General features: G+C 56.1%; 1 protein-coding gene across 1 annotated transcript; it reads left to right on the plus strand.

Moving 5' to 3' along the window:
* The first annotated feature begins 354 nt into the window (after positions 1 to 354).
* RSPO1 (R-spondin 1) lies at positions 355 to 20,873 on the plus strand. The gene is made up of 6 exons (XM_037032623.1): positions 355 to 710; positions 5,408 to 5,788; positions 15,626 to 15,817; positions 17,841 to 17,990; positions 18,234 to 18,422; positions 19,136 to 20,873. Exons 2-6 carry the CDS (start codon positions 5,695 to 5,697, stop codon positions 19,309 to 19,311), a joined length of 801 nt encoding a protein of 266 aa, XP_036888518.1. The 5' UTR covers positions 355 to 710; positions 5,408 to 5,694; the 3' UTR covers positions 19,312 to 20,873.
* The last annotated feature ends 4,877 nt before the right edge of the window (positions 20,874 to 25,750 follow it).

Raw genomic sequence — 25,750 nt, forward strand, 5'->3', positions numbered from 1 at the left:
GACGACAGACCCTGTTGAGCTTGTTCCACGTCACTTTCTTGATCCCGATAGGGAAACTGAGGCTTTGGAAGACTGTTCGGCCCTGTTCCGACCTCGGAGTGCCTGGACCTGCAGCCCGGACTCTGGCGCGTGAAATCCGCGGGTTGCGGGCCGGCGGGGAGGGGCGGAGCGAGAGCAGAGGGTCTGCGCCAGCGTCCAGAGCGCGCGTGCGGCTGCCAGCCCTGCGCTCCGAGCGCAGCGCCCTAGCTGCGGGCAAGGGTGGGCGGGAGGGGGCCACGGACTCCCGGGCCGGGCGCTCCAGTCCATTTTTTGCTGCGGATCCCGGGAAGGGGGGCCGGCTCGGGGGTGGGACTGCAAAGGGGGGGATTCCTTCCCTCGTGCGAGCGGAGGACTGGCCCTTCTCCGGGCTGGGAGCTGCCGCCGAACGGAGGCGCGACGGGGAGCACGAGCACCGGGCGGAGAGCGAGGAGCGGACGGCCAAGCGGGGCACTGGGTAGAGCGAGGGCCGGACCAAGCCGCCCCAGAAGACCGATGTGCCGGGTGGGGCTCTAGCCCCGGAGGGCGTGAGCCGCTGGCAGATTGAGCAACTTGGGAACCAGCGGGCGGAGCGCGGGAGAGCCCAGCGCCCAGGACAGTCCTGCGGCGGGCGGGTGAGCGGCCGCTCCCTCGCCCCTCCCGGGTCTGCCCCCTCCGCGGCGGGCAGAGCGGAGGTGAGTCCCCCCGCCCCCCTTAGGTACCCTTCCCTCCTCCCTGGAGCCCCCTTCCCCAGGACCTGGGGCGCTGCTGGCCCTTGCGTCGGGGTTCGGCCGGGCTGAGTTGCGGGGGGCAGACAGGAGAGGAGGCGGACTCTGGCCACTCTGGCGGGAGAGGGCCCCTCTTGGAGCCCCTTCCGCAAGCCCCGTTGCCCCTAGCCCGCGTCATCCCTCAAGCCAGGGGGCAGCCCCCTCCCGGCTGCCGCCTCGGGTTCCCCTCAACCCCGCAAACCCACTGATCTTCACTCGCGGTTCTGAACGCCCCCCGTCCGCCAGCCCCGTTCAACGCCACCCTCATCGGGAGGCTTCGACTCCTGGTCTCATCACCTCGGGTTCCCCCGAGTCCACGGCCCCTGGTTACCCGCACCCCAGTCCCGCAGCTCGGGCCGGGTCCGACGTGGCAGGCGGCGTGCGGGGCGGCCCCTCACACCAGCGGTGGGGCGGCTCAGTGGCCCGCAGGGGCGAGCGCCAGCACTCGATGGCGTTACTTGGTGGGGAGAGGTGGGGGCTGTTTGCTCTCGGCTCCCAGGAGTTGGGCAAGGGCGGATCCTGGGTGCGCGCACTTGGGTGCAGGAGTTTTCTTACGAAATCAACCTCTGGACTTGGGGAGCACGTTTGAATTTTGGGGGGCAGTCAGGGGAACTTCAGGTTCCCCGCCCCTCTCCCTGCACCTGCCGGGCCTCTCCTGGATGGTGGGAGGTGAGAATTTACACGCTCATAGCAGCGATGGAGGAATGAGAAGCAGCCTTCCCTGCTGGCCCTCGGTTTTAGGGGACGAGCTGGGGTGCGGGGCGGGGGAGGGGGGGCAGAGCCTGACCTAGCTCTGGGGACACTCTAATCCCGACAGGTCGGACAGGCGCGTCCTTGGTCCCTCCCCTCCGCCCAGCAGTTCCTCTGTCCCCGCCCGGGCAGCCCACTCTGCAGCCAAAGCTCTCCACCCGCTAGAGAGTCTTGGGGAGGGCTAATGAGAAATGATGTGGATGGTTTACATTTTTGGGTCTGTGTCCCGCCCCAGACAGAACACCAATTTATCCTGATAGTGTTGCAGGCAAGAAGGTGAAAGGTATTCCAGCCCTCTAGGAGGACTGAGTCCCCGCCCTCACTCCGCCTCCAGCTGTGTCCCCCTCCCTAGCTCTGGTCCTCCCCCTCGCCGGGCCACCTAGCACGTGAGTCCTCTCTCCTCAGTAGCCTGTCCTCGGTCTGCCCCTGTCTCCGGCCCCTTCCTCGCCTCCCTGAGTCTAGTCCCCAAACCAGGGCGTGCCCCCTCCACCCCCAACCCCATCCACAGCTCCTGGTCCCTTGCTCCACCCCCAGAGCCCCAGTCCAGAGTGAGCAAACGAGGGATCGTCCAGTAAGTGGGCCGTAACCCCAAGACCGGTGACCTCTCAGTACCAGTAAGTAACGTGGGAAGAATTTCACTTTCCTCCCTGAGGAGGCAGTGGGGGCCCAGCACGAAGCAGGCGGTGCAGGTTCATAGTGAAGGCGAACCCCTCACTCCCACCCTGGCGGAGGCCCGTGGCCCTTCTTCGCCCCTGGACGCCTGAGACCTTGATCGCTGCCAGCACTTCCCATGACTGGCTCTGCCTGTGCAGAGTAACGGGCCCTGCAAACAGAACTGTTGGATGTGTAGGGAGTGCCCTGTCGCCCCAGGGGCGAGTGCGATCAGACAGAGGAGCCAGTAGAAATGAGGTGGCTACTCAGAAGAAAGCCCTCAGCTGTCTCCTCCTTCGGCTTCCTTCCTACTTGTTGCTTGTAACCCTGGCATAGTGAATTCTTACGTCCTTTCCATGGTTGATGCTATATGTATTTTTTTAAGTGCTTGAAACACTTCCCATCTAGTGATGGGTGACCGAGGCCAGTGTCATTTGCTCCAGTGAAATTCCGATCTGGATCCTCCTCCCCACTTCCCAGCCGGGATCCTGGTTTGATGGTGATGCAGGTGGGACGGGCCACATAAGATCCTCAGTGGCCGGACCTGGGTGGCCATGATAGGAGCTGGGCTGAAAGCTGAGATCTGCAAGGGTGGGGGGCGGGGCTGGGGAATTTAGGGGAAGGCAGAGGAACACAGAGGGAGGTAGCTAACTTTTGCTGAGCTCTACCCCTGGGGTGTCAGACTCCACACGGGCAGACACGGGGAGGGCAGAGATCCCTAGGAGTCCTTCTCTGTACCAGGGACCCCAGGGGTACTGATCCCACAGGGAGACCCAAGAAAGAAAGTCTCAGAGACCCAGGATATTTTTAAAGTTGATTTTTAGAGAGTGAGGAAGGGGCACAGAGAGAGAGAAACTTCCACTTGTTCCACTTATGCATGCATTCATTGATTCTTTGTTTCTGTATGCTCTTTTAAATTTTTATTTATTTATTTTTAGAGAGAGGGGAAAGGAGGGAGAGAGAGAGGGAGAGAAACATCGGTGGGTGGTTGCCTCTCGCACACCCCGCACTAGGGATCTGGCCCACAACCCAGGCATGTGCCCTGACTGGAAATAGAACCGGCGACCCTTCAGTTCACAGGCCCGTGCTCAGTCCACTGAGCCACACCAGCCAGGGCCATTGGTCGATTCTTGTCTGTGCCCTGACCCGAGATGGAACCCACAACCTTGGCATATTGGGGCAGCACTCTAACCAACTGAGCTACCTGGCCAGGGCCTGGCAGACGCGGGATTTAACACCGGGTGTGTCTGCTGTGGTCTCCTCCTCCAGGGTCTGTGCCCGCCTGGGGTCCTCAGACCTCAGTTTGAGAAATGCTGCAATTAAAGGTTAACCCCTCACTACAAGTGATCACTTTGGGGCCAAGGTGCTCAACGATAGGGATAGATGCAAATATGGAAATTATATAACAGTGCTCAGTGTTAATTTATGTATCCAGAGGATGCAAAAACTGTGTCTGTTGCTTCTTAGATGACCATTGGAATGTAGACACAAAATGAAGTCTTGGTCATAGAACATGTAACAAATATTCTTGAGTTCTCACTATGTGTCCGGCACATTCTAAGCAGTTTCGTATGTCAACTCATTTAAGCCAGAAAAAAACCAACAACCTTCTTGCAGATAAGGAAACTGAGGATCAGACTAACTAAGCCACTAGCCCAGGGTAACAGCCAATAAGCAGGAGGGCCAAGATGTGAAGCCAGACAGTCTGACTCTGAAGTTTATGCCCCTGACCCTCATGCTCTGTGGCCAACCTCTGAGACTATAGACTTGGGGCTGAAGACCCCAGTTTGATAAACTGAAGGTGATGGAAGTGTGCAGTGGGGGCTGGGGAGGGCAGGAAGGCTTTGGAAGGTCGTGCAGGGAGTACTGGAGGGGCAGGTAGGGGCTGGCAGCTGACAGGACGTTGGGGGCTGCGGGCCACAGCAGCAGGTGGGATTCATCAGCCTTGTATAAACACTTCTCACAGGCAGCTTAACCACTTGAGTGTGTCTGGCCTTCAAAGCTGGTGGGAGAGGCCGAAGAGGGAGGTGCTAAGCTCTCCTGTGGGATAATGATTTATCTCCCAGGCAGGTGGACTCCCCTGGGGCCTTCCTGAGAGGCAAAGTGGGAGAGGAAGGGGGCAGGGACTGGGAGGGACACTCCAGCATTCAGATTTCTCACTTTGTAAGCCAAAAGTGCGGCCAGCTCTCAGAGCAAGCCTCTGAAATAGGCGTAACTATCCCCATTTTATAGATGAGAAGACTGAGGCTCAGAGAGGCTAAGTGACTCGTCCAAAGACCTCTATCCAGTGGATGAGAGAGTGACGCTTCCCTGGCATCTACAAAGCTTCCGGAGGGCTCCCTGTTTCCTCATGTCCTTGGGTGGCGTGGGTGGGCTTGCAGCCACCCCCAAACCCCACGCGTGCAGGCACGCGTGGGCCCTTGTCTGCTGTGTGTTAAAAGCGTGTGTTCCTGTGAGTGTGCAATGGGGTTTTGTCCTCTGACTCCTGGGTTGGACTCCAACTTCCCAGACACATTTTGCTGGGGAGGGACCAGCTCCCCCTGCCCCCAACACCAGGCCAGCGGTCTGCAGACCTGGCGCTCACCGGGCTGGGGGATTATCCCCATTCTCTGTGTCTCTGCCTGGGGCTGGTGTAGCTGCCTCTTTTATCCCCTCACAAAGGCCAGGCCCGCAGGGCCTGCTGTGTCAGAGTTTCTGTGGGGGGGTGGGGGGGCTTATTTCCTTTCCTCCCGCCAAGCCCGGAGGGCTGCACAGAGACTGCCTGCTCATCAGGGGCCGCTGTTCTGGCTCCAGGACAGGTGACAGGCATAGGGGGTGACGCAACACTGGGCAAAGAAAGCTGCGGGGTCCCTCACAGAAGGACAGAGCTCCCCTTCAAGAGACACGAGGTTTCTGCAACCTGAGGTCTGTAAGGCAGACCTGAAGAAAGCCTTTCGGCCAGACCTGGCCAATAATGGGCAGGGGGAGCCAGGTGGTCCCCAATGTCCACAAGTTCAGTGCTGTGTGGGTCCACCAGGCTCCAGTTGCTTGGGTCGCCAGCTCCCCTCTCAGGGAATTCTGCAGGGTGGGAAAAGGGGCAGATTTCTGCGATAGGGTTGTCCAGATGGGCAACATCCTGAACTCTCATAGGCTCCTGGGAGGGAGGCTGCATGGGAGTGTCGGAGGCCTGGGTGGTGGGCTCCTTGGTACCCCAGAATTGACCCTTCTCTCTCCTCCCTCAACAGGTTGGGTTTTGGAGGTGTCCCCGCTGAAGTGACAAGTTCTCCCAGGTGACACTCCAGGTGGCTCTGAGGAAAGCTCTCTGGACCTCCCCACGGGCTGATGGAGAAGGGGGCTCCTCACACCCTTCTCTGCCCCCCGCTGAGATCATGGTGGATTTGGGGCTCCGCCTGGGCCTGGGCCTCGGCCTCCTGCTGCTGACCCGGCCTTGGGGGCGCTAACAAGAGCCCTGCACCATCCATAGCCCCAGAGACCACCCCTCCTACCAGGGGCCCTGAGCTGGCGAGTGACTATGCGGCTTGGGCTGTGCATGGTGGCCCTGGTTCTGAGCTGGATGCACCTCACTGCTGGCAGCCGGGGGACCAAGGGGAAGAGACAGAGGCGGAGTGAGTAATGAGCGCGGCTGACTGTGGAGGGCCTAGGAGCTATGGGCGTGGGGGGGGTGGGCACTGGGGGACCCTAGGGCTTTTGGTGGCTTCATTCTGTGATGACCATTGTCAATTTCTACTTGTGTAGATTACTCAATAGATGATCCTGTGTGTAGATTATCCAGTTTGTGGATTCATTTGTCGAGACTGCCCACTCCGTAGATTACTCACTTGGTCTCTTTTCCCCTTGGTAGACTCTGCTTTCTAGATTGACCGTTCTCCTGTGAGGATCCAGTGTGTGGGTTATGCCCTTTGATATAACACCAGCTGTGTGTGGTATCCATGGAAATGCTCCCTGGGCCCCGACTCCTGGATGCTTGGTTCCCTCCGCCCTGACAGTTCAGTGGTGGCTGAAGTGTAGCCCTCAACCCTTTGGGTCAGGAACTCTGCCCAGCTGGATGGTAGGGCCACAGCTCTCCCCGCCCAGATCGAGGGGCAGGCACGGTGGTGCTGGATGGTCATGAGCCTCTCCAGTCTTGTGGCTTTTAACCCTGCCCCGTGGGAATCCAGGAGTTGCACCGGGGGGTGAAGGGGAGGCAAGGGGCAGGAGTCAGGCGCCGTCCCCCTTCCAGTCAGGGCAACTTTGCTCTTTCCTACTTTCTGTTAGAGTCCACGTAAGAGATCATGGGTAGAAGGCGTTCTTGGAGCTTAAAATAAAATAAAGCTATCATTGTACAGATGGGGAAACTGAGGTCACAATAGGGAAAGAGACAACAGGCCTAAGGACACACAGTCAGCATTGGAACCCAGGTATCCTGCTTCCTGTGAGCCGAGTCTTCTTGAAAACAGAGCTTGGTAGAGTTCAACTTGAACCTGTCCCCACTGCCCTCACTGTCCCTCACAGAGCCCTGTTCTAGGCGCTCCCAAGAACCGGTCCTCTAGCCTTGGCTCAGTGTCTCCAGCGATGGGGGTTCCCTACCTGCCCATTAAGTTGTGGGAGTGGCCACTGCATGTGAGAGGCGAGGGTCAGGAGTGAGGTGGAGCCCGTGTTGCAGACCTGGGGCTCAGCCCCAAGCCCTGTCTTTCAACGTCCACCCCCCCACCCCCATCAGAGACATCCTGCCCATGGCAGGCAGGTCCTCTGACCCCTGGCCCGGCGGCCCTTCCTGCTTCCCTGTTGAGTCTGGCAGACTGAGGCTGCCAGTAAAGGTTGGAAGGCAGCGGAGTTTGGTTGGGTCTCCTCCACAGGAGTGGCCAAGGGCAGAACCCAGTCCAGGGACAGAAGCGCGGAGAACCGGTGAAGCTGAAAATCCCCGGCTTAACAGACAATTAGAGCCGGTTAGGTTCAATCAGCAGTGAGGCCTCGCTTTTCCTCCCGCCGCCTCTAACACAGCCAGTGTTTGGGACTCCGCGGGCCAGAGGCAGTTCAGCGGTTCCCGGGGTCTCCTCTGTTTCCAATGCGAGAAAGTGTCTGAGTGTAGCCACTCATGCCCGTGTGACGTGCATGAGTGATCACGCGGTCCCCGACCTAGGCAGAGCCGCACACCCGCCTAAACCAGGGGGCAGAAGACCTATTGTTCTAAACTTTGTAGTAAAAAAAAAATACTGGCCTGGCCATCAGAAAGGGCCCGGCCCAGCCATGACCAATTGAAAACAGCAATTGTGACACTTTCGATACAGTCATAACCCACAGCCTGCACAGCAGGAGCCCGGTTTTTATTACCGAGTGGTGTGAGGGACAGACACTCTTGATGGTGAGACTCGAGGATGGGGTAAGGTGAGGGGAAAGGCTTGGGGTCCGAGAGGGACTCGTGCTCAGAGAGGGACAGGGTGGCTGTTGCTAGGCAGCACTGCGTCGGGAACACCCATAGGCCTGCGAGCGTCGTGGTGTAGGAATTTAGTGCGGCTTGCACGAGACGATGTGTTACGTGGAGCGAAANTGTAGTGAAAAAAAAAAGTACTGGCCTGGCCATCAGAAAGGGCCTGGCCCAGCCATGACCAATTGAAAACAGCAATTGTGACACTTTCGATACAGTCATAACCCACAGCCTGCACAGCAGGAGCCCGGTTTTTATTACCGAGTGGTGTGAGGGACAGACACTCTTGATGGTGAGACTCGAGGATGGGGTAAGGTGAGGGGAAAGGCTTGGGGTCCGAGAGGGACGCGTGCTCAGAGAGGGACAGGGTGGCTGTTGCTAGGCAGCACTGCTTCGGGAACACCCATAGGCCTGCGAGCGTCGTGGTGTAGGAATTTAGTGCGGCTTGCACGAGACGATGTGTTACATGGAGCGAAACCTGTGCGAAATACCAAGCTCCCTATTGACTCCAGGAGGCATGTCATTGTCATGTAAGTGATGTGTGGACCATTTTGCCCTGGGGTCACCAGGGAGAGCAGGGGGGGGGGGACAAGCCAGACATCTGCGTGTGAGTGCTTTGGCCTGCCACCCACGTGGAGGGATGCTGGGTGGACTGTGGGGCAGAGAGAGGCTTGCTGTGCGTATGAGCCTCAGGTCTGTGGACTCTGTCCCACACCCTGCAACTGTGTGATGGTGGGGCCGCCAGAAGCCACCTGATGCCGCTCTGATCTGGAGCCACACACTGGTTTTAAGCCAAGAAATGGCTGTTTGGGGGTATGAGTGATTGTTTCCCTGCACGGAGGGGCAGAAGTTGAGTGAGGAATTCTCCAGCCAAGAGTTATAAGCCCCGGTGGGGCGTCCTTCTGCTCCTCCGCTCACTGAGGATGCGTTTCAGCCCTGAGCCTCCTGCTCACTCACCTTCACGCTCCTCTTCCCACCTGGATGTCCTGCTCATCACCGGGCCCTTATTCCCTTGCCATCCCACACACTGAGGGCCCCCTTCCCTTGTTGAGACCCTTCCCCTATCAGATTCCTGGCTCTCTTCACTCAGTTCTGCCCCACGAAGCCCCATTCCTTTCCTGACCTCTCCGGAAGGCCCCCCCTTTCGTCCTTTCTCACGCCCCACTCCCGTCTGGAGCTTTCGGCCCGTCCTGCCCTGGCCGTGTGTGGAGTTTTTGTCCCTCCACTGAAGCCCCATTCATTCCTGGGGCCATTCCACAAACGGCCATGTGGAACCTGCACAGCCTGGCTCTGGGTCATAGAAATGGATCTTAGGAAGTGTCTAGAGGAGGTAGGAGGAGTGCAATTTCAATCTCGTCTCTCCATGCTACAATAGAATGAAAGGGAGGCAGGGAGGGCCCAGAGCCAGCACCTCCTGAGCTGTGATTTTAGGGATCAGTAGGTGGCCCCTGGCAGGGGAGTGGGGACTAGGCAAGGGTGAGCCTGCACAGCCACAGGTGTGGAGTTGGGAAAGGAAGAGATTGTTTGCTCTGGAAGTGGGGGGCAGCGAGGAGTTGCAGATAGAGAAACGGTTTCTAAGAGGAGTTCTGGGGAGCCCTAGGGTTCCAACGGGGGCATGTGTGCGCGTATCCATCTCCCACACGGAGGGTCTTTTCTATTAGAAACGAGGGTTGTGGTGCTGAAACAAACAGCCCAACGCCCCTCAGGACAGAGCACGAGGCCGAGGGAGAGTCTGGGGGGACGATGGCTTCAAGGGCGGGCGGGGGTCAGGCGGTGGAGCGCTTTGTACTCCTGGGGCTGAGGAGTCTGCCCTTGACTTGACTTGAGCTGCGGGTAACGAGGAGCCACTGAGAGGCTTGAATCAGAGCAGCAGCAGGTCCAGCTGCAGGACAGGGCGAGGGGCGGTGGCTTGAGATGGGAGGCAAACAGGTCAGTTCAAATGTATTTGGGCCCAGGTGAGAAAAAGTAAAGGTCTAAACTGAGCTCCTGGTTGAGTTAAAGAATGCTGGGTCTTCTCAGGGAGGCGTGCAGGATGACCTTGGGCTCCAGGAATAGATGTGTCTCCTGGGAGAGCGTGAGGCCTGAGAAGGGCCCTGCTCACTGAAGCCCCTATTCCCTGTCACCCCCCCACCCCCACCAACTTAACTCAGGTCTCTCACTGAACCGATTTCCAAGGTCATTCCTCCTCTGGGTCACTGCGAGTTCCTCTCCACCCCTCACTGACCTTCATCCAAGCCACCCCAGCCCCCTCCCTATCCAGTTCCTCTCCCCACACTCTATCAACACTCGGTGAGCTTCGTTCACATACCCACCTCCCTGATCCTCTGTCCCACTCACCACATCCTCAGACCTAAATGCGGGGGACCCTCATCCTTTCACTGAGCCCCCATTTAGAAACAAGACAGGTTCTGCCCTCCAAAGCTCTTTCGAGTGGGAAATGATAGCAACACGTGGTGATGTCTACTATGATGCGTGCAAGTGTTCGGGGTGTGGGAACATGGCCAAATATTCCATCCAGATTTTGCAGGGGGGGCGAGATCAGGAGAGACCTCCTGGGGGAGGTGACTTTAGTTTTGAGGCTTGAAAGAGTCAGGCTCTGGAAGAGGCATAGAGTGTCCCAGGCAGAAGGACCAACTTGCACAAAGGCAAGAGGTGTAAAGTAGTGTGATGTGCCCAGAGAAACAAAAATAGTTCCATATGGCTTAGGGGTAGAGTTGAGAGGTGAGGCCGGTGGGATCAGCTCATGGAAGCTTTTTAGGAGAAGGTGGGGGTGCTGAGTCTTAATTCTGCAGACACAGGAAGCTGTTGAGGAGTTTCACACAGGGGTGAGACACCCTCAGTTGTGGTTTTAGAAAGATGGGTAACTGGGAGAACACACGCCGTTCTTCGGGGAGGCAGGGGAGCTGATTATATGGACATCAACTTGAAGGGTTTCGGACAAGGGTGAAGGAGGAGGAGAAGCAGCAGAGAAATGGAGGAGGGCACAGCCTTGCCTCCCTGACTCAGTGAAACGGGCTTCGCTGAGCGCTTGGGAGCAGCGTGGGAAGGGGGTGGTGAAAGGGCAGAGCTGGGTCGGGGGACTTGTGGAGAAGTTGGAGGGAAGGTGCCTCCCCCTCTCCGAGGCCCCCTCCACTGGGCCCACCCAGCCTCTTTGGGCAGGCTGCTGCCCGGCAAGGCTGCTCCTCTCCCTCCCACCCCCTCACAGGCACAGGAGCTGGAGGGAGCCTGGCCAACGGGCTCTGACCATGCCCTCCTGTGGTCCCTGTCCTTGTCAATAGAATAAAGTCCTCTTTCAATTCTGTGAACACTCTAGGACGGTCAGTGCCTCGGAGCCTCTGCACGGCCCTTCCTCTCGCCTGGCACACCCTCTTCACCTAACCGGCTGGGGGAGGGAGTGCCCTCCATTCACCACAGTGCACAGCCAACCCTGTTTCCCACATTCCTGGGTGGGTTTTTGTTGCTACACCTCCACACTCCCGGCTCCTAGCAGCTCTGGGCATGTGTTAGGTGTGCAATAAACGACTACGGAATGAATGGGCTTTGGCTTTTCCCTTTGCATCATTATGCAACACCCCCAACACACGCAGAGCCCTGCATCCCCTGGCTCTCTGCCCCCTCCCTGCCCACTCTTGCCTTGCTAGGCTGAGGACACCCTTTGGTCCCTGCCCCCTTGATAAGCATCTTTTTCCACATTCAGCTGAGCCCTGCCCATCAATGAACCCCTCAGCTCCTTGTTGAGCCCCAAAACCTCATGGAGCTTACCTTCCTCGTCCCTTGTCCCTCACCCTGGCTTTAAGCCTCAAGGCCAATTTTTCCACCCGAGCTCTATAATTTGACCCTCCCTTGTCCTTGGGCCTTTAGCCTGCCTCTGCGTCTTGAGATCACAGCCCCACTCCCAGCTGGTCTCTTCTCTCCCTCTTTCTGTGTTTTCTGACTGCCCACCCCTCCTTGCTTTACACCCCGCTCCAGCCCTTCCGCTCACTCTTCCTCCCACTGTGGTTTTGCTCTCCTCCATACCACTCCACCAAAACTGCCCTTCTCAAGGCCGCCTCCTAATGCAAACCTCCTTAGATTCCCCTGAGAGCTCACTGACCATGACCACGGCCTCCTCCCAGCCCAGGTTACTGCCATCTCTCCCTTTCCGACTCAGCTTCCAGCCCCCACTCGCTCTCAGTCTCCTCCTACCTCTCCAATGATTCCGATCCAGCTTCTCTCTGCGCCCCTCTTCCCCTGCTTGCCTGCTGACCATGAGTGTTACCCAGGCCTTGCCCTTGGCCGTCTTTTCCAGCTGTACAGCTCCTGCCCCCGGATGTCTTCCACTCCCAGGCTTTGACCCCGGTGATGGCTCCAAGGATGGATCCTGAGTTCTCTCCCCGTCCCCAGCCAGCTTCTTGAAATAAGATGGCTCTCCTTCCCCACCTTCCTCAGCCCCCGCCCCCTGCTCTCCATCCCCACCTGAGGCATCCACAACCTGTTTGTTGCTGTTCTTTACATGACACCTCAGCAGTTTTGGGCATGTGATGCCTCCCTCCTCTGTGGAATGTAAGCCAAGTGTCCTTGTCCTTGGCTTCCTCATGGAAGCCAAGATGCAATATGCTTTGAAGTGTCCCCCACCTGCCTGGTTGCCCCTTGTTGGCCTCTCAGCTAGCCCTTATTTTCCTGTCCTTCTCTTAAATGTCTGACTCCTCCTCTCACTGTCCATACCCACTCTCCTTGTCACCCCATGGACCTCCGTGCCTTTGATGACTCTTTACAGTTTAAGGACTCCATGTCTCGATCTCCAGCCAACGTATTTCCCTTGAGAAACCAGACCACAGGTTCAAGTGCCTCTGTATCAACACAGCTGAAACTCTGCTACTCATCGTTTCCTTCCCCAGACCTGCTCTTCCTCTCGTGGTCCCTCTCTTGGTGAAGAGCCGACAGCTACCTCATCACCCAAGTGCAACACCTCTGGGTCATCCTCAACTTGTGCTTCCCCCGACACCGCCCAGTCTCGTTGGTTCTACCACCTGAATACCTGGCGCGCATCTCCTCCCTTCCATCCTCTTGGTTCAGCTCCATGCCTTTGGGCCTGGGAGTCCTCCAACCTCCGGCTTTGCCCTCCAACAACCCTCTCTGCACACTACAGAGTGATCTTTCTAACACGGAACCCAGACCACGTCCCCTATCTTAAAGCCCACGGTGATTCCTCACTGCCTTTCAGGTCCCCACGTGCGCACTTTTTTCTCGCCGTATCACTCATAGATCTGAAGGGAAACGCACTCGGGGGACCTGTTGTTGGTTGGATGGGAGGTAGGCAGCGGGATTCTGAGAGGGCCTTTTGCAAACCTGTTCCTCACCAAAGTGGTGAGGAAGGAGTGAGTATGGGGACCTGGCTGTAGAGGGTGCACATGAGACCCCTGAATGACTTCAGGTATTGAAACCAAGGCAGAACCGTAGAGGGAGCAGTCATTTCAACAGTGAATTAAATAAAAACCTTGAGTAATCTAGGATTTAATGTATTTGAGGTAGAAATGGTACCTGATATCTCTGGCCATGTAATTAATTTGTAATATAGCTGAAGAAAGGCCCAAAGTGGAAAAGGAACCCCGAGGGCTCTCTCATGAATCCAATACAGCATCTTTACAGCAAAGATACTTTGGGCCCTGTGCTCTAAACCAACAAGAACAATAGTAGCTTTGTTATTTTTTTTTGATTAATTAAAAAGCACTGACTCTATACAAATACATTTAAAAACCAGCCTAGTCACACTTTCAGTCTCCATGCCGCCTTGTATTGTGCCCCCACTGGCCTCCACGAACTCTGTGCCCTCTGCCTGGAGCACACGCTGACTGTGAAGCCTCGTTCAAGCGATTTAGCTCCTTCGTTTCCTCAGCAGTGAAATTGAGGATTTGAAAGAAAATAACCGTGCCCACTTCATGGGTTGTAGGGATTAAAGAGTCCATGCTCGCGAAGCCCCAGAACGTACGTCGACCTTCGGTGACATGCGGCCCTTACGATGATTACGGTTTTGTTGTTACGATTATTATTGTGTTCGTTCTTCTCCTCATCTTCCTAAGTCCTCCTCCTGTCCCGTTGTGAAACCGCGTCTCATCCCCGTTGCAGAGGCCGGTCCTCACGGCCCTCCCAAGGCGGTATCCACATGTCCCTTCTTCTGGGGTGGGAAGCCAGGCACCGCAGTTGCAGGGTGACAACCTGGGGCATGGGCTCCAGGTCCAGCCCACTCTGAAGCCTGAGTTCTGGCAGCGGCAGGACCTCCTGCCCCCTCCATTCTCCTTCCCCCAGCTCTCTGTCTCCAGCCTGTATCCACAGCTCCTCGCTGCCTGGCTCCTCCCCAGTGACTCGTAACTGCTCTCCTTCCTTCTCCACTTGCTCCACTTCCCATGGGCCTCCTTTAGGGGCTGGCCCACGGTCCCTGGGTACCTCGGGCCTGAATACTGGGACTCTTCCCAGACCCCTCCTCCTCCCGTTGGTTGCCGGGGCCTGCTGACTGTACTTCCTCAGTGTCTCTGAACCAGATTTCAGTTAAGACTCTCATCTTTCTCACCTGGATGATCTGGTCAGCTTCTTCCCAAGTGGTCCTTCAGTCCCTGGTCCTCACCCAGGCTACCATTCAAAGTAGGTCTTGCTCCCGCTTAAAATTTGCCTATGGCTCTTTGTTGCCTGATCAGCTCTGAGAAAGGTCCCCCCGAAAACCTCTGCAAAATGTCTGGGAAATGCAGCACTCTCTCTCCCCTTCTTGCTGTAGAGAATCTTGTTTAGACTTGTTGGACCCAGGGGTTCTTGGTCTTACCTGAAACAGTGGCCCCCGTGAACATTCAGGGGAATCACGTTCCAAGGAATGCTCTTCGGGAAACACTGCCTGGCAGGATCAAGTGCAAGTTCCTTAGCGTGACATAAACGGCCCCTTAAAGTAGGACTCCTTATCTTTTACCACTCCCTGCCCCACTCCTCCGCACCCGAAATTACCTCCTATTCCTCTCGGGTTTTGTTATGCCTCTGTAGTCCTGCTCGTAGAGAGCCATTGTCTCTACTTTCTAATGGACAAACCTACTCATTCTTCAAGAGTTGGCTCAAATGGCACCTCCTGTGTGACTCCTTCCCTCTCTTCTTTTTGGGCCCACTACTGCTTGGTCTTGTGGCTGTCACTGTGTGGCTCTCAGCACTTGCCTGTTGACGGGGCTGTCTCCACCCCTGAAAGATCGCTGCAGGCTAGGTGTCTCTGCCTCCACGTCCCCTGCGCTCACACCGCACGTGGCACCTGGGAGGGGCTTGGGGAGTGCTGGTTGAACACGCGGATGAGGAAACACGATCGAAGGTCTGCTGTGGGCTGGTGATCACACTGTCGCAAAGGCCGATTCCAGGCCAGGGTTGCTCAGCCTCAGCACCACCGACATTCCTAACCAGATCATTTGTTGTAGGGGCCTCCCCCTGCACTGTAGGCTGTTTAGCGGCAGCTCTGGCCCCTCTTCCGTAGGTGCCAGCAGCAACCCCCTTCTCCAGTGTTACAATAAAATTGTCTCTAGACATTTCCAAAGGTCCCCTGGGGAGCACCATCGCCTCCGGTTGAAACCACTGTTCTAGATATAGGCATTCCTGTTGTCATCTTGTCTCTGGGCAGGTGGCGTTTTTCTCTGGTAGTTGTAACCCATCTCCTTCTTGTCCTTAAAACTTTCTCAAGGATAAAAAGCCCTCCTCCCTTTGGAGAGAGTAGAGGTAAGTTTGAGGAAGGGTACGGCTCCAGTGGCTTCTCTGGGGACGGTGAAGCGAGCCTGGAAGGCGAGCTCATATTATGCCTGGAGCAGCGGAGGCGTTTCCTCCGGATCCAAGCTCTTGCTCCAGGCATCTGTCCTCCTGAGAGAGGACCCTGGGGAGGTTTATAAAGCAGGGAGCTGCCAGCCTGGCCTGCGCTTTCTAAGAACCACACTCATTCTGCAGCAGGCAGGTCCTAGCTACTCACTCCACGTCCTCGTGGGAGCCTGGGAAAGCCCGAGGTCTCTCCCACGGCTGCCTTCTCACCCTGGTTCCATCCCTGCAGTCAGTGCCGAGGGGAGCCAGGCCTGTGCCAAAGGCTGTGAGCTCTGCTCTGAGGTCAACGGCTGCCTCAAGTGCTCACCCAAGCTGTTCATCCTGCTGGAGAGGAACGACATCCGCCAGGTAGGCGTCTGCTTGCCGTCCTGCCCTCCTGGATACTTCGATGCCCGCAACCCCGACATGAACAAGTGCATCAGTGAGTGTGGGCAGGGCTGGGGAAGGGCTGCAGGGACTCTGGACCTGGGGGAGGATGCTTGGAACTGTTGGTGGCCAGCAAGAGGTGTAGGGGGACTCCACGAAGGGGAGACGAAGCTTCTGATTCCAGAATCCGGTTGTTGCTGGCCAGACGTCTCCCCCGATACCCCATCCGCAGTTCCAACTCTGGGTGTCGGTATCAGAACTACATCTCCTCCCGCCAGGCCTGCACCTACCTTTATCCCCGCAGGTCAGTCTGTGTCCCAAGCCACCACCCAAGCCACAGACCTCAGAGCCAGCCTCTCGTTGGTGCCATCCCCATCCGCCCAATAACCAAAGCATGCCTGACCATCTCCTTTCTGTCCTCGCTGCCATTGTCGTACCCGGGCCTCCCTCCTACCTCTCCTGGACAATTGCAATGACCTGTTGATCTGCCCTCTGACCCTCCTCTGGTCCCCTTCAACTCGCCTTCCACACCACAGCCAGATGCTTCTGAGACACACAACTATCCCATCACACTTCCTCTTAAAAACCACCACTGGCTCCATGGACTGCAGAGACATGCAGGCCCCAGGTGGCCCACCCCTCCCCCTCCCTGCCTTCCTGTCTTCTCGCTCAGCTCCTTTCTCCCACACTAGCTACGTTTCCAAGGGCTTTAAGGCACGTGCTGTCACACCTCCGTCCCGTCTCAGCTAAGACGTGCTGGGGGACACATGGTGAACACACTCCAGTGAACAGAACCAATCTTCCCTGCTCTTTGTTCAGTGCCTTGGACTCTAGAATGCATTTCCAGGTTGCACATCAGAAGGGCTACGGACACTGAGTGACAGTTCTCTTTTTATAGCTGCTAACAGCGAGGCTGGAAGGGGTACGATGGACCCCAGCTCGGCCAACCCGGGTTATGCTCTCAACTCAGCTACTTGTTCATTGTGTGACTTTGGGCATGTTGTAACCTTTCCAAATCTCACCTTTAAAATGGGAGTACCAGTTCTTCTTACCCCTGGGGTTTGCGTGGGAGGCATATGTAAAGCCCTTCATGTCTGGCACTCAGTAAATGGTAGGTGCTATTGTTCTTACTGTAGTCCACCTGCAACCAAACCCTGGAATCAGAACCAGAGAGAAGGAGGGAGGGAGGGAGGCGAAGCTGAGATAAGCCACAGAGGCTAAGAGGGTTCGGTGGGGGTGGGGAGCTTTCGAGGTTGCAGGTAGGCCCCTGGGGCTACCCCCTTGGCCCTCAGGGTATTTGGGGTGGGGAGTTCCTGGCTGCACCAGCTCCTGGGAAACTGGCCGCCCAGGCTCCAGGTGCCAGAGGCTGGGAGGAAGTCAGCCCCGCCCACAGTCTGGGAAGGGAGAGATTGTGAAAGACCCTGCCTGCTTCTCCAGCCCTGAACCCCCCTCCCCCCACTTCTCCAGAGGAGGGAGAGCTGGCAGGAGGGCATGGGAGGGACCCAGGAGTCCAACTGAGGCGATTCCTGGAACTGGCCTTGGCCTTGCAGAGGGAGAGGAATTTGCCCTGGGATTTCTTCCCCCTCCTCCGAGCTGATTCTTTCTGCCCCAGGCAGGAGGAAATCCAGGGTTTGAGTCTTGTGGATGCCCAGCAGTGAGGCAAGAGAAGACCACATAGCCATCTGTGGTCAGGGGGTCACTGTATTCCTCAGTTCAGCTCTGGTTGGGTGGTCCTCTGGGGAACCCTGCTCCCTCACCCCCGCTAACCCCAGAGGACCCTGCCCTCCTCTGAAACTGACTCTCTTGGGCCTCACTTGGGGTTCCAGGGCCCGGGATTGAGTTTGGGTTGGGATTGGCTGATCCTGGTGAGTCCCGGCCAGCCCTGAAGAATGGGTGCATCGGCCTTCTCCCCCTACCCCTGTCCTGTCCCAAGACTCCTCTCTGCAGTAATCACAGCTCTGGATGACTGTCCTGCTGTCAGTGTGGGTGGGCCTGGATGGTGGGCATCATCATGGGGAAAAGGGGAGGTGTCCACTTCCAGGCTGAGCCAGAGGCCCCCACCCTGGTCCTCTCTGCAGAATGCAAGATTGAGCACTGTGAGGCCTGTTTCAGCCACAACTTCTGCACCAAGTGTCAGGAGAGCTTGTACCTGCACAAGGGCCGCTGCTACCTGACCTGTCCGGAAGGCTCCGCGGCAGCCAATGGCACCATGGAGTGCAGCAGCCCCCGTGAGTCACATGGGTGCTGTGGGCAGGGGGCCCCCAGGAGGAGGGCAGGCTAGGGAGAGTGGGCTGGGGAACTGCCCAGAGAAACCTTACCCCACGACCACCCTCTGGGGTTTCTCCCAGGGCTCATCTGCCCTCTGGGCCTGAGCCCCAGGTAGAGAGCAGGTGGGAGGAGCTCTCCTGGGGCATTCTGGGCCAAGGAGGAGATGTGACCCTCCCCCTCTTCCTTCTCTCCCTTCCTGCCAGCTCAATGTGAAATGACTGAGTGGTCCCCGTGGGGGCCCTGCTCCAAGAAGAAAAAGACCTGTGGTTTCCGGAGGGGCTCTGAGGAGCGGACGCGACGGGTCCTCCAGGCCCCTGGGGGTGACCATGCCGTCTGTTCCGACACCAAAGAGATCCGGAGGTGCACGGTGCGGAGGACGCCCTGTCCTGAGGGTGAGCCGCAGACTCTGCCTCCCTGGGGCTGGGGGTCAGCCACGAGAGGTCTGGCCACCTCTGCTTCCTGCCTGTGGCCCTGGACAGGGTCTTAGGCCAGGGCCGAGTGAGGCATCCCCAACTTAATGCCCCATGCTGTGCAAACCTGGGTCCTGGTGGGGACCCAGAACTCTGCGTGGTGGGAGCTGGAGACGTCTGGGTCCCTGTCCTTTCAGTTCCTCCATTTCTTCTGAGCCAGTGGATGTGGGCAGTTGATCAAATGAGCGCGTGAAAGGGGGTGTGAAGACCAGAGAGGTGTAGGGATTTCACCAAGGTCACTCAGGCTGCCTTTGGCAATGATGTGGCAGCTGGCTGCAGAGGGCAGGTGGGGCCATCCTGCCTGTCCTAAAAACTGAAATAAATGTCTTGGCCCATTGGGATCCCAGGTCTGAGGAAGACATGAGGAAAAGAAGGGTGTGTGGTTTATCCAGAGGTAGAGGATGAAAAGGCTCTTGGGACACCCCCATCATGGTCCAGGGTCCTCCGAAGTGGCTGAGGGTCAGAGGAGGCCTTAAAGGAACCCCCACTGCCTAGAGGCAGCATTTCCAGCCTCCTCCCAGCCTCCCCCTGCCCAGCTTCCTCACCACCCCGCTCCCAGGCCCCTGGCCATGCCTGGGGCCTCCCTGCTTGTGGCAAGAGGTTCTGTGTTGAATCTTCCTGCTGTTGGGTTGCAGGGCAGAAGAGGAGGAAGGGTGGCCAGGGCCGGCGGGAGAACGCCAACAGGAACGCCAGCAGGAAGGAGAGCAAGGAGGCGGGCACCGGCTCTCGGAGACGCAAGGGACAGCAGCAGCAGCAGCAGCAACAACAGCAAGGGACAGTGGGGCCACTCACATCTGCAGGGCCCGCCTAGGGACATTCTTCAGCCTCCAGGCCCACGCAGAGAGTGATGAAAGCTTTACTGAACTGGAGCCCGGGGTCAGCCTGTACACACACTCTGCACACGCACATGGGCACATGGATACACATGCAGATCCCTACATCCAAACATGCAATCAACATACATGCAAACATGTGTGCACACATGTGTGGGTGCACACACTTGAAGCTGCCGAAAAACACTTCTGCCCCTCAGACATCGCGGTATGAACAGGGCAGGAAGATGGTGGGGTCATTGCCTCCTGGAAGAGGCCCAGCTGCACACCCTCGGCCTGCGACGCCCTCCGGGGACGTGGCCGAGGGAGCATTTCCCAGCGTCCAGGCCCACACTTTGCAGAGTGGAGCCTTCTGGAGGAGCTGGTAGGATGAGCCCACAGTGGCAGGCAGAACCCAAAGCGTGAGGACTGGTCCAACTATCCGACTTGATAGTTACACGCCCATGACCCACGCCAGGATGGCCTTGACTCTGAAAACTGCTTAAAAGTTTATTTCAAATTAAAAACAAAAACTAAATGACCACAGTAGCCCCCAGGCACCACATTCTTTTTTAGGGTACAGGGACTGGTGGGGTATGCCTGGGGGTGGGAAGGGACAGGGCTGGATTTTAAGAGACCCCCCACCCCCGCCACGGGCCCCCCAGACAGAGCAGGAAGAAAACTTTGGGGATACTCACGGTGGAGCATCTTCTCTATCTCCCTGTTACCCGGAGTGTGGTCTGGGGCACCACTGATGTCGTCACTGGGCAGCTGGTTAGACATGAGAATCTCAGGTCCCATCCCAGGCCTGACGAAGCAGCGCCCGCATTTTAAAAAGGTTCCGGGTGAATGGCACGCACAGTCAAGCTCGAGGAGCATCGCGCTAATTACCTCTGAGGATGAAGGGAGGCTGGTCAGCCACAGGAAGACTCCCCGCCCGGGAGAGGTAGAATCTCTCTTCCTCGGGGCACTCCTAGGGGAAGGGGGTGCTCGGGCTCTCGGAGATGGTTGGGGACAGTGGGCCCACGGGCAGAACTGTGGACCTGTCGTGGCATTTGGAATATCCGCTGGCAGCCATCCATGCACCAAGCTCTGGACTAAGCGTCAGGTTTCTGGAGGGGAACCAGACCGGAGGGCCTTGGGCTTGTGGAGCAGAGAGGCTGGTGGGGGTCGTGGGCGAGAATCCAGCACGCATCCGAGTACATGTATAATTCCAAGTGGGCGGAGTTAAGGACAGGCTGCCACCGGCACATACGCATAGCTGTGCAGGCAAATAACAGGGAATGAATGTAAAAGGCTTTATCTCAGGGAGATTTATCACCTGCTTTTCAGAGCAGGTGATGTTTGAGCCAAGCCCAGGACGAGCAGCAGGAGTGAAGAGAAAGAGAAGGACTGGAATTCTAGACCAATGCCGTCCAATAGAAATACAACGCAAACCAATAATGTGATTACAATTTTTCTAGTAGCCACATTTAAAGAGTAAAGAGAAACCGGTGAAATTAATTTTGATGATATCTTCTATTCAGCGAAATGTATGCAAAATGTTACTTTTTCACATGTACTCAATACAAAAGATTATTAATGAGATCTTTTATGTTTTTTCAAACTAAGCCTTCGACATGTAAAGCAATTTTATAGCATATCTTATTGTAGACACCGTCTTTTCACCAGAAAGGGTTGAGCTATGTTTACACTTGATCTTAGCCAAAAGGCCAAGAAGAGATAGTTGAGCCACAGTTAGATTTCATTAAAATTAAAGTTGAAAAGTAGATTTCCATACGCAAGTTCTTTCGAGAGTAGTTAAGTCTGCCAATATTGAATCGAATGTTTTTACATTTTAAATTTAATTAATTAAAATGAAATAACAGTAACGACTCAGTTTTTCAGTTGCACTGGCCACGCTTCAAGTGCTCACCAGGCAGGTGTGGCTAGTGACTGCTCCTGCATCGGGCGGCACAGCTCCACACGGAGGGTGTAGCACAGGCAGATTCCCGCGGTGGCTGGCACTTGGTCAAGGTACTGAAAGAGGCCAATATGGCTAGAAGGCCTGGGGCAAGTGCGATGAGATCACCTCAGAAAGGCCACTTGGAGCTGGGTCTGTGTTCTCAGAGCCAGGGGAAGCTTCGGGAGGGTTTTTAGTTGCAGGCCAACAGGACCGGATTCGCGCCTTGCCAAGGTCACATTGGCTGTGGTGTGGAAGACAGACGGGAGGGAAGCTGCTCAGGAAGCTGTCCTGCGATCTAGGTGACAAGAGTTGAAGGCTCGGACTAGGGTGTGGTGATGGAACCGGAGAGAAGCGGACAAAGTCAAAAGGTATTTGGAGGATAAAGTTGGCACAGTTTGGTGATAAACTGGATAGGGAAGAAGGGAGAGAGGGAAAGGGAGGTGTCAAGGACAAAGCCCCCGTGTCTGGCTCCAGCCCCCAGACATGGTGGTGCTGGGCTCTGCCATGGGGAACCCATACAGAAGAACGCATTGGGAGAAGAAGGGAGAACGTCATTTCGATTTTGACCTTTTGAGTTTGAAGTGCCTCTGAGACAACCCGGCGAGTCGCCATTCTGTCCACACGATACAGGCCTGCAGTGCAGGGGGGACATCTGAGCTGGAATATCGATGGGGGTAGAGAAGGCCATTGAGGCTGTGGGTCTGGAAAAGGTTGCCTAAGAGAGTACTGGGTGACTCGAGAGTTCAGGACTCAGGTCTGAGGCCCTGCAAGTACAAAGGGCATTTCACGGAGGATCAGTCGGCCAAGGAATCAGAGAAGGAGCAGGGGAGAGGGAAACCAGGGCAATGCCGTGTCCTGGAAGCCAGCAAGCAGGGGGTGAGATGGAGAGGCCCAAAGGCTGCCGAGACGTTAGGTGAATGAGGACTGGAAACTGACCACCAGACTTCCAACCTGTGTGCCGGTAGTGGCCTTAGCAAGAGCTGTTTGTGGAAATTGGTAGAGGTAGAAATCAGTGCAATTTCTCCAGGAAGTCTAGCTGAGAAAAGAAGTATGTCAGGGGCTAGAAAGAGATATGGGGTCGAGGGCGTGTCCTTTTCTTTTTCATTTTTATTTTTTTTAGGTGGGAATGACTTAAAAATGTTAAAAACCTGCTGGGAAGGGTCCAGTTAAAGGAAAGAGAATGAATACAAAGGAGAGAGAAGAGGGCAGTCGGTCGTGGAAGGCTCTGGGGGAGGGACAGTTGTACAGGAGCAAGGAGAGGGTGGTAGAAGGGTGGGAAGGCTGGGAGTCTGGAAGGTGGGCCATCTTGGGTCTGTCCCCCTTACACTCAGTGAGCCCATACCTGGAAGCCCCGTCACTGCCGGTCGGGAGCTGGGTGGTCAGGGCTGCCCTGGGCCAGCCCTGCCTCTCCCCCAGCTCCTCACCTTGGCTTCTTTCCCTGACCGCGATTCTGTCTTCGCCAGCCCCTCTGGCCCTCTCAGTCTCCCATCTCTGGTTTGGGTCTCTCTGCCTTTGCCCCTCCTCTGTCTCTGATGCTGTCCCTTCCTCCGTCTCTCTTTTCATCTCCCTGTCTTCCTCTGTTCCTACCTGGTTCTCTGTGTGTGTGTGTGTGTGTGTGTGTGTGCGTGCGCACTCTTGTTTGTCTCTGTTTTCCTGCCTCTCTTCTGGGTATCCATCCTCAGTCCCTGTGTGTCTTGGTTGTCTCTGGCTCTGATTTGTCCCAATCTTCCAGATCCTCAGGTGATCGATACGCAAAGTGTGACCTCGGTCTCATCCAGGAGCTTTTTCAAAACGCAGAATCTCAGGCCCCTCCCAGACCTCAAGGATCTGAGCCTGCTCCATAACAGATGACCCCCCAGGAATTCATGCACACGTTAAACATTTAAGGAGTGTTGCCTTTCGCTTTTCTCTAAAACGACATCCAAATAAAAATCCAGAGTTTTCGCAACATGGGCTGATCCAGATCCTGTATCTTCCGCACCAGCTGGGTGATGCTCTGAGGCACTCAACTTCTCCGACTCACCTCCTTGAGTGTCCTAAAGCTGCTCCTGAAGCTCTGGGCAGCCAAGGGCGGGAACAGAATCTCCCCGTCTGCAGGAGTGACGGGAGGGAATTCTGATTCTGATACGCTGGGTGCTCCCAGGTGCAATCCGGCCCTGAAAACATTAGCCCCACCCGCATCTACTTCTGTCTGTCTCACTCTGCCCTTTCAAGAGTAAGACTAGTGGGCCCTGGCTGGTGTGACTCAGTGGCTTGAGCAGCAGCCTGGGAACCAGAACGTCACAGGTTCATATTCCCGGTCAGGGCACGTGGCTGGTTTGTGGACCAGGTCCCCAGTCAACGGATCCATGTTTCCCTCCTTCTCTTTCTTCCTCCCTTCCCCTCTCTCTGAAAAGAAATAAAATCTTTTTAAAAAACAGAGTAAGACTATTTTTTGAGCAGGAGTTGTGGTGTGGGTTTCAAGATGGCAGACACTTACCTGCTCAGAGCCCTAGAAGCAGCCCACCTGAGGCCAGAGACCATAAGGATGGATTAGAAGTCACACATGATTTTCAGAGTGAGTGGGGGTGCTGGAGAAAGTGAATTGTGTCAAGATTCCTACCCTGGCCAGGTAGCTCAGTTGGTTAGAGCATCATCAAACCAGTACGCCAAGGTTGCAGGTTTGATCCCCAGTCAGGGCACATACAAGAAGAAACCAATGAGTACATAAATAAGTGGGACAACAAATCGACATTTCTCTCTCTCTCTCCCGCCTCTCTCAAATCAATCAATATTTTTTTAAATATTCCTAACACTGCTCCCAAGGTTTAGGCAACAACAGCATGTGGTTTGTTTGTGACTGTTATCTGCCCACATGTTCTTTTGGAAAATGTCAGCCTTTTCCTCTACGGGGTCACAGACTTGCCCAGATTAACACATCTCTGGCCACTTTACCCAGTGCCGGTTCGGCATGTTTCAGATGAAGTCTCCAGAGAAAGCGTTTGTTTTCCATGTCAGTATTTTGGGTGATCGAGTTGTGTTTTCTGGGTTTGTTTTCCTTTAAGTATGTTTCCGCACTCTGGTTTGTTTGGTTTGGTTTGGTTCAGAAAGACTAGGAGGGAATTTAGGAAAAGGGTCAGCTTTCTGGGCCCTGAGTCGGGTGGGTCCCTGACACAGAACTGGTGATCTAGGTGCTGGCTTCTCTGCCCCTGACCCTTCCAGGGGCGGGCCAGACTCCACCGAAACCAAAAACAGGTGGAAACTTCACTGAAAGGAGGGAGAGGAGGAAGAGAAGACCAGAGAGAACGGGTTCCATTTCGAAGGGTTAAGTGGATTCATTGCAGACAGCCTGGAGGCCAACAGAACAAAAGCCTAGTGTAGGGGAGAGGAGAAGGTCTGGGGATCCGGTGCCTCAGGGCTTGCTGAGGCCGAGCCTACCAGAGCTGGGCGCACCTGTTTGGTGTCGTCTACCCCCCTGGCTCTCCTGAGGGAAAGCCGACACAGGGTGAAGAATACACAGGTTTTGGCTGAAGGGTTAGTCGAGGCTCCTTCAGCATCACAGAGACCCTGGACAGCTGTTACATGTGGGCCCCCTTTGTATGGCGCCTCTCGCTACCAGGTGGGTGGTGGGAAGGAGAAGAGACCCAAGTCAGTGGCTGGAGAAGGTGGCTTGGGTCCTTCCCTAGAGCCTTCCAGAACTTAAGTAGGAAATTGCGAAACAGGGCTACATTTTAAAAGAGAAAGTATGTGAAATATGGTTCCTCCCTCGCCCGTCCGCTCTCCCAGAGCTTGGTGCGGGGAGGTGGGTCAGATGGGTTCCTGGCTGGACTCGGTCTGGCGTGAGAAAGCGGGCAGAGCCAGGCCTTCCAAGGTTCCTCAGGCCATGCTGCGGCAGCTGTCAGCCTTTGGTTATTGATTATTGTTAATGGGATGTACTGTTTGCATCTGGTGAGCATCAGCCTAGCCCATGGATAAAGCCGGCTCCTTCCTCTGGCTGCGTTTTGTCTCCTGAAAGGGCTGGCTTCTGAGGGCTCCCTCTGCAACCCAATATGTACCATGGGCTGCTGATTAAATAGCTGGAATGTCTTCAGGTCGAGCCAGGCCTGTCCATAAAATGGGAGGCATTTTGGCAGTTCCAAAGCCCCTGGCACCCAGTCTTGGCACTGGACTGTCTGTCTTCTTCAAGGAGCTGCGGTGGGCCTCCCGCCAGCATGCTTCCCTGGGAAACATCGAAGTGAGTTAAAGTCAACAATGAGTTCATCTCCAAAAGGAATAAGCCGGCAGCCTTCAGGGCAGAGAAATGGAGGAGGGGGGAACAGGGAATTGGGGGCAGTGGAGGGGGTTAAGTGATGCTGGAACGGCCAGACCAGGTCCGAAGCCTGTCAAACAAGCTGGCAGCTCGAGGAACAAAGAAAAGTGCTTTTTCCCAGGCCAGCCCTGGAACGCTCACTTGGCAAAGTTGGTGACAACGAGGGTGTCACAATCCCAGGGACCATGAGAAGCATCCTCCCAAA

The sequence above is a fragment of the Sturnira hondurensis genome, unplaced genomic scaffold (assembly GCF_014824575.4).
Source record: "Sturnira hondurensis isolate 20B ecotype Veracruz unplaced genomic scaffold, ASM1482457v3 Scaffold0021490, whole genome shotgun sequence".
Classification (NCBI taxonomy): domain Eukaryota; kingdom Metazoa; phylum Chordata; class Mammalia; order Chiroptera; family Phyllostomidae; genus Sturnira; species Sturnira hondurensis.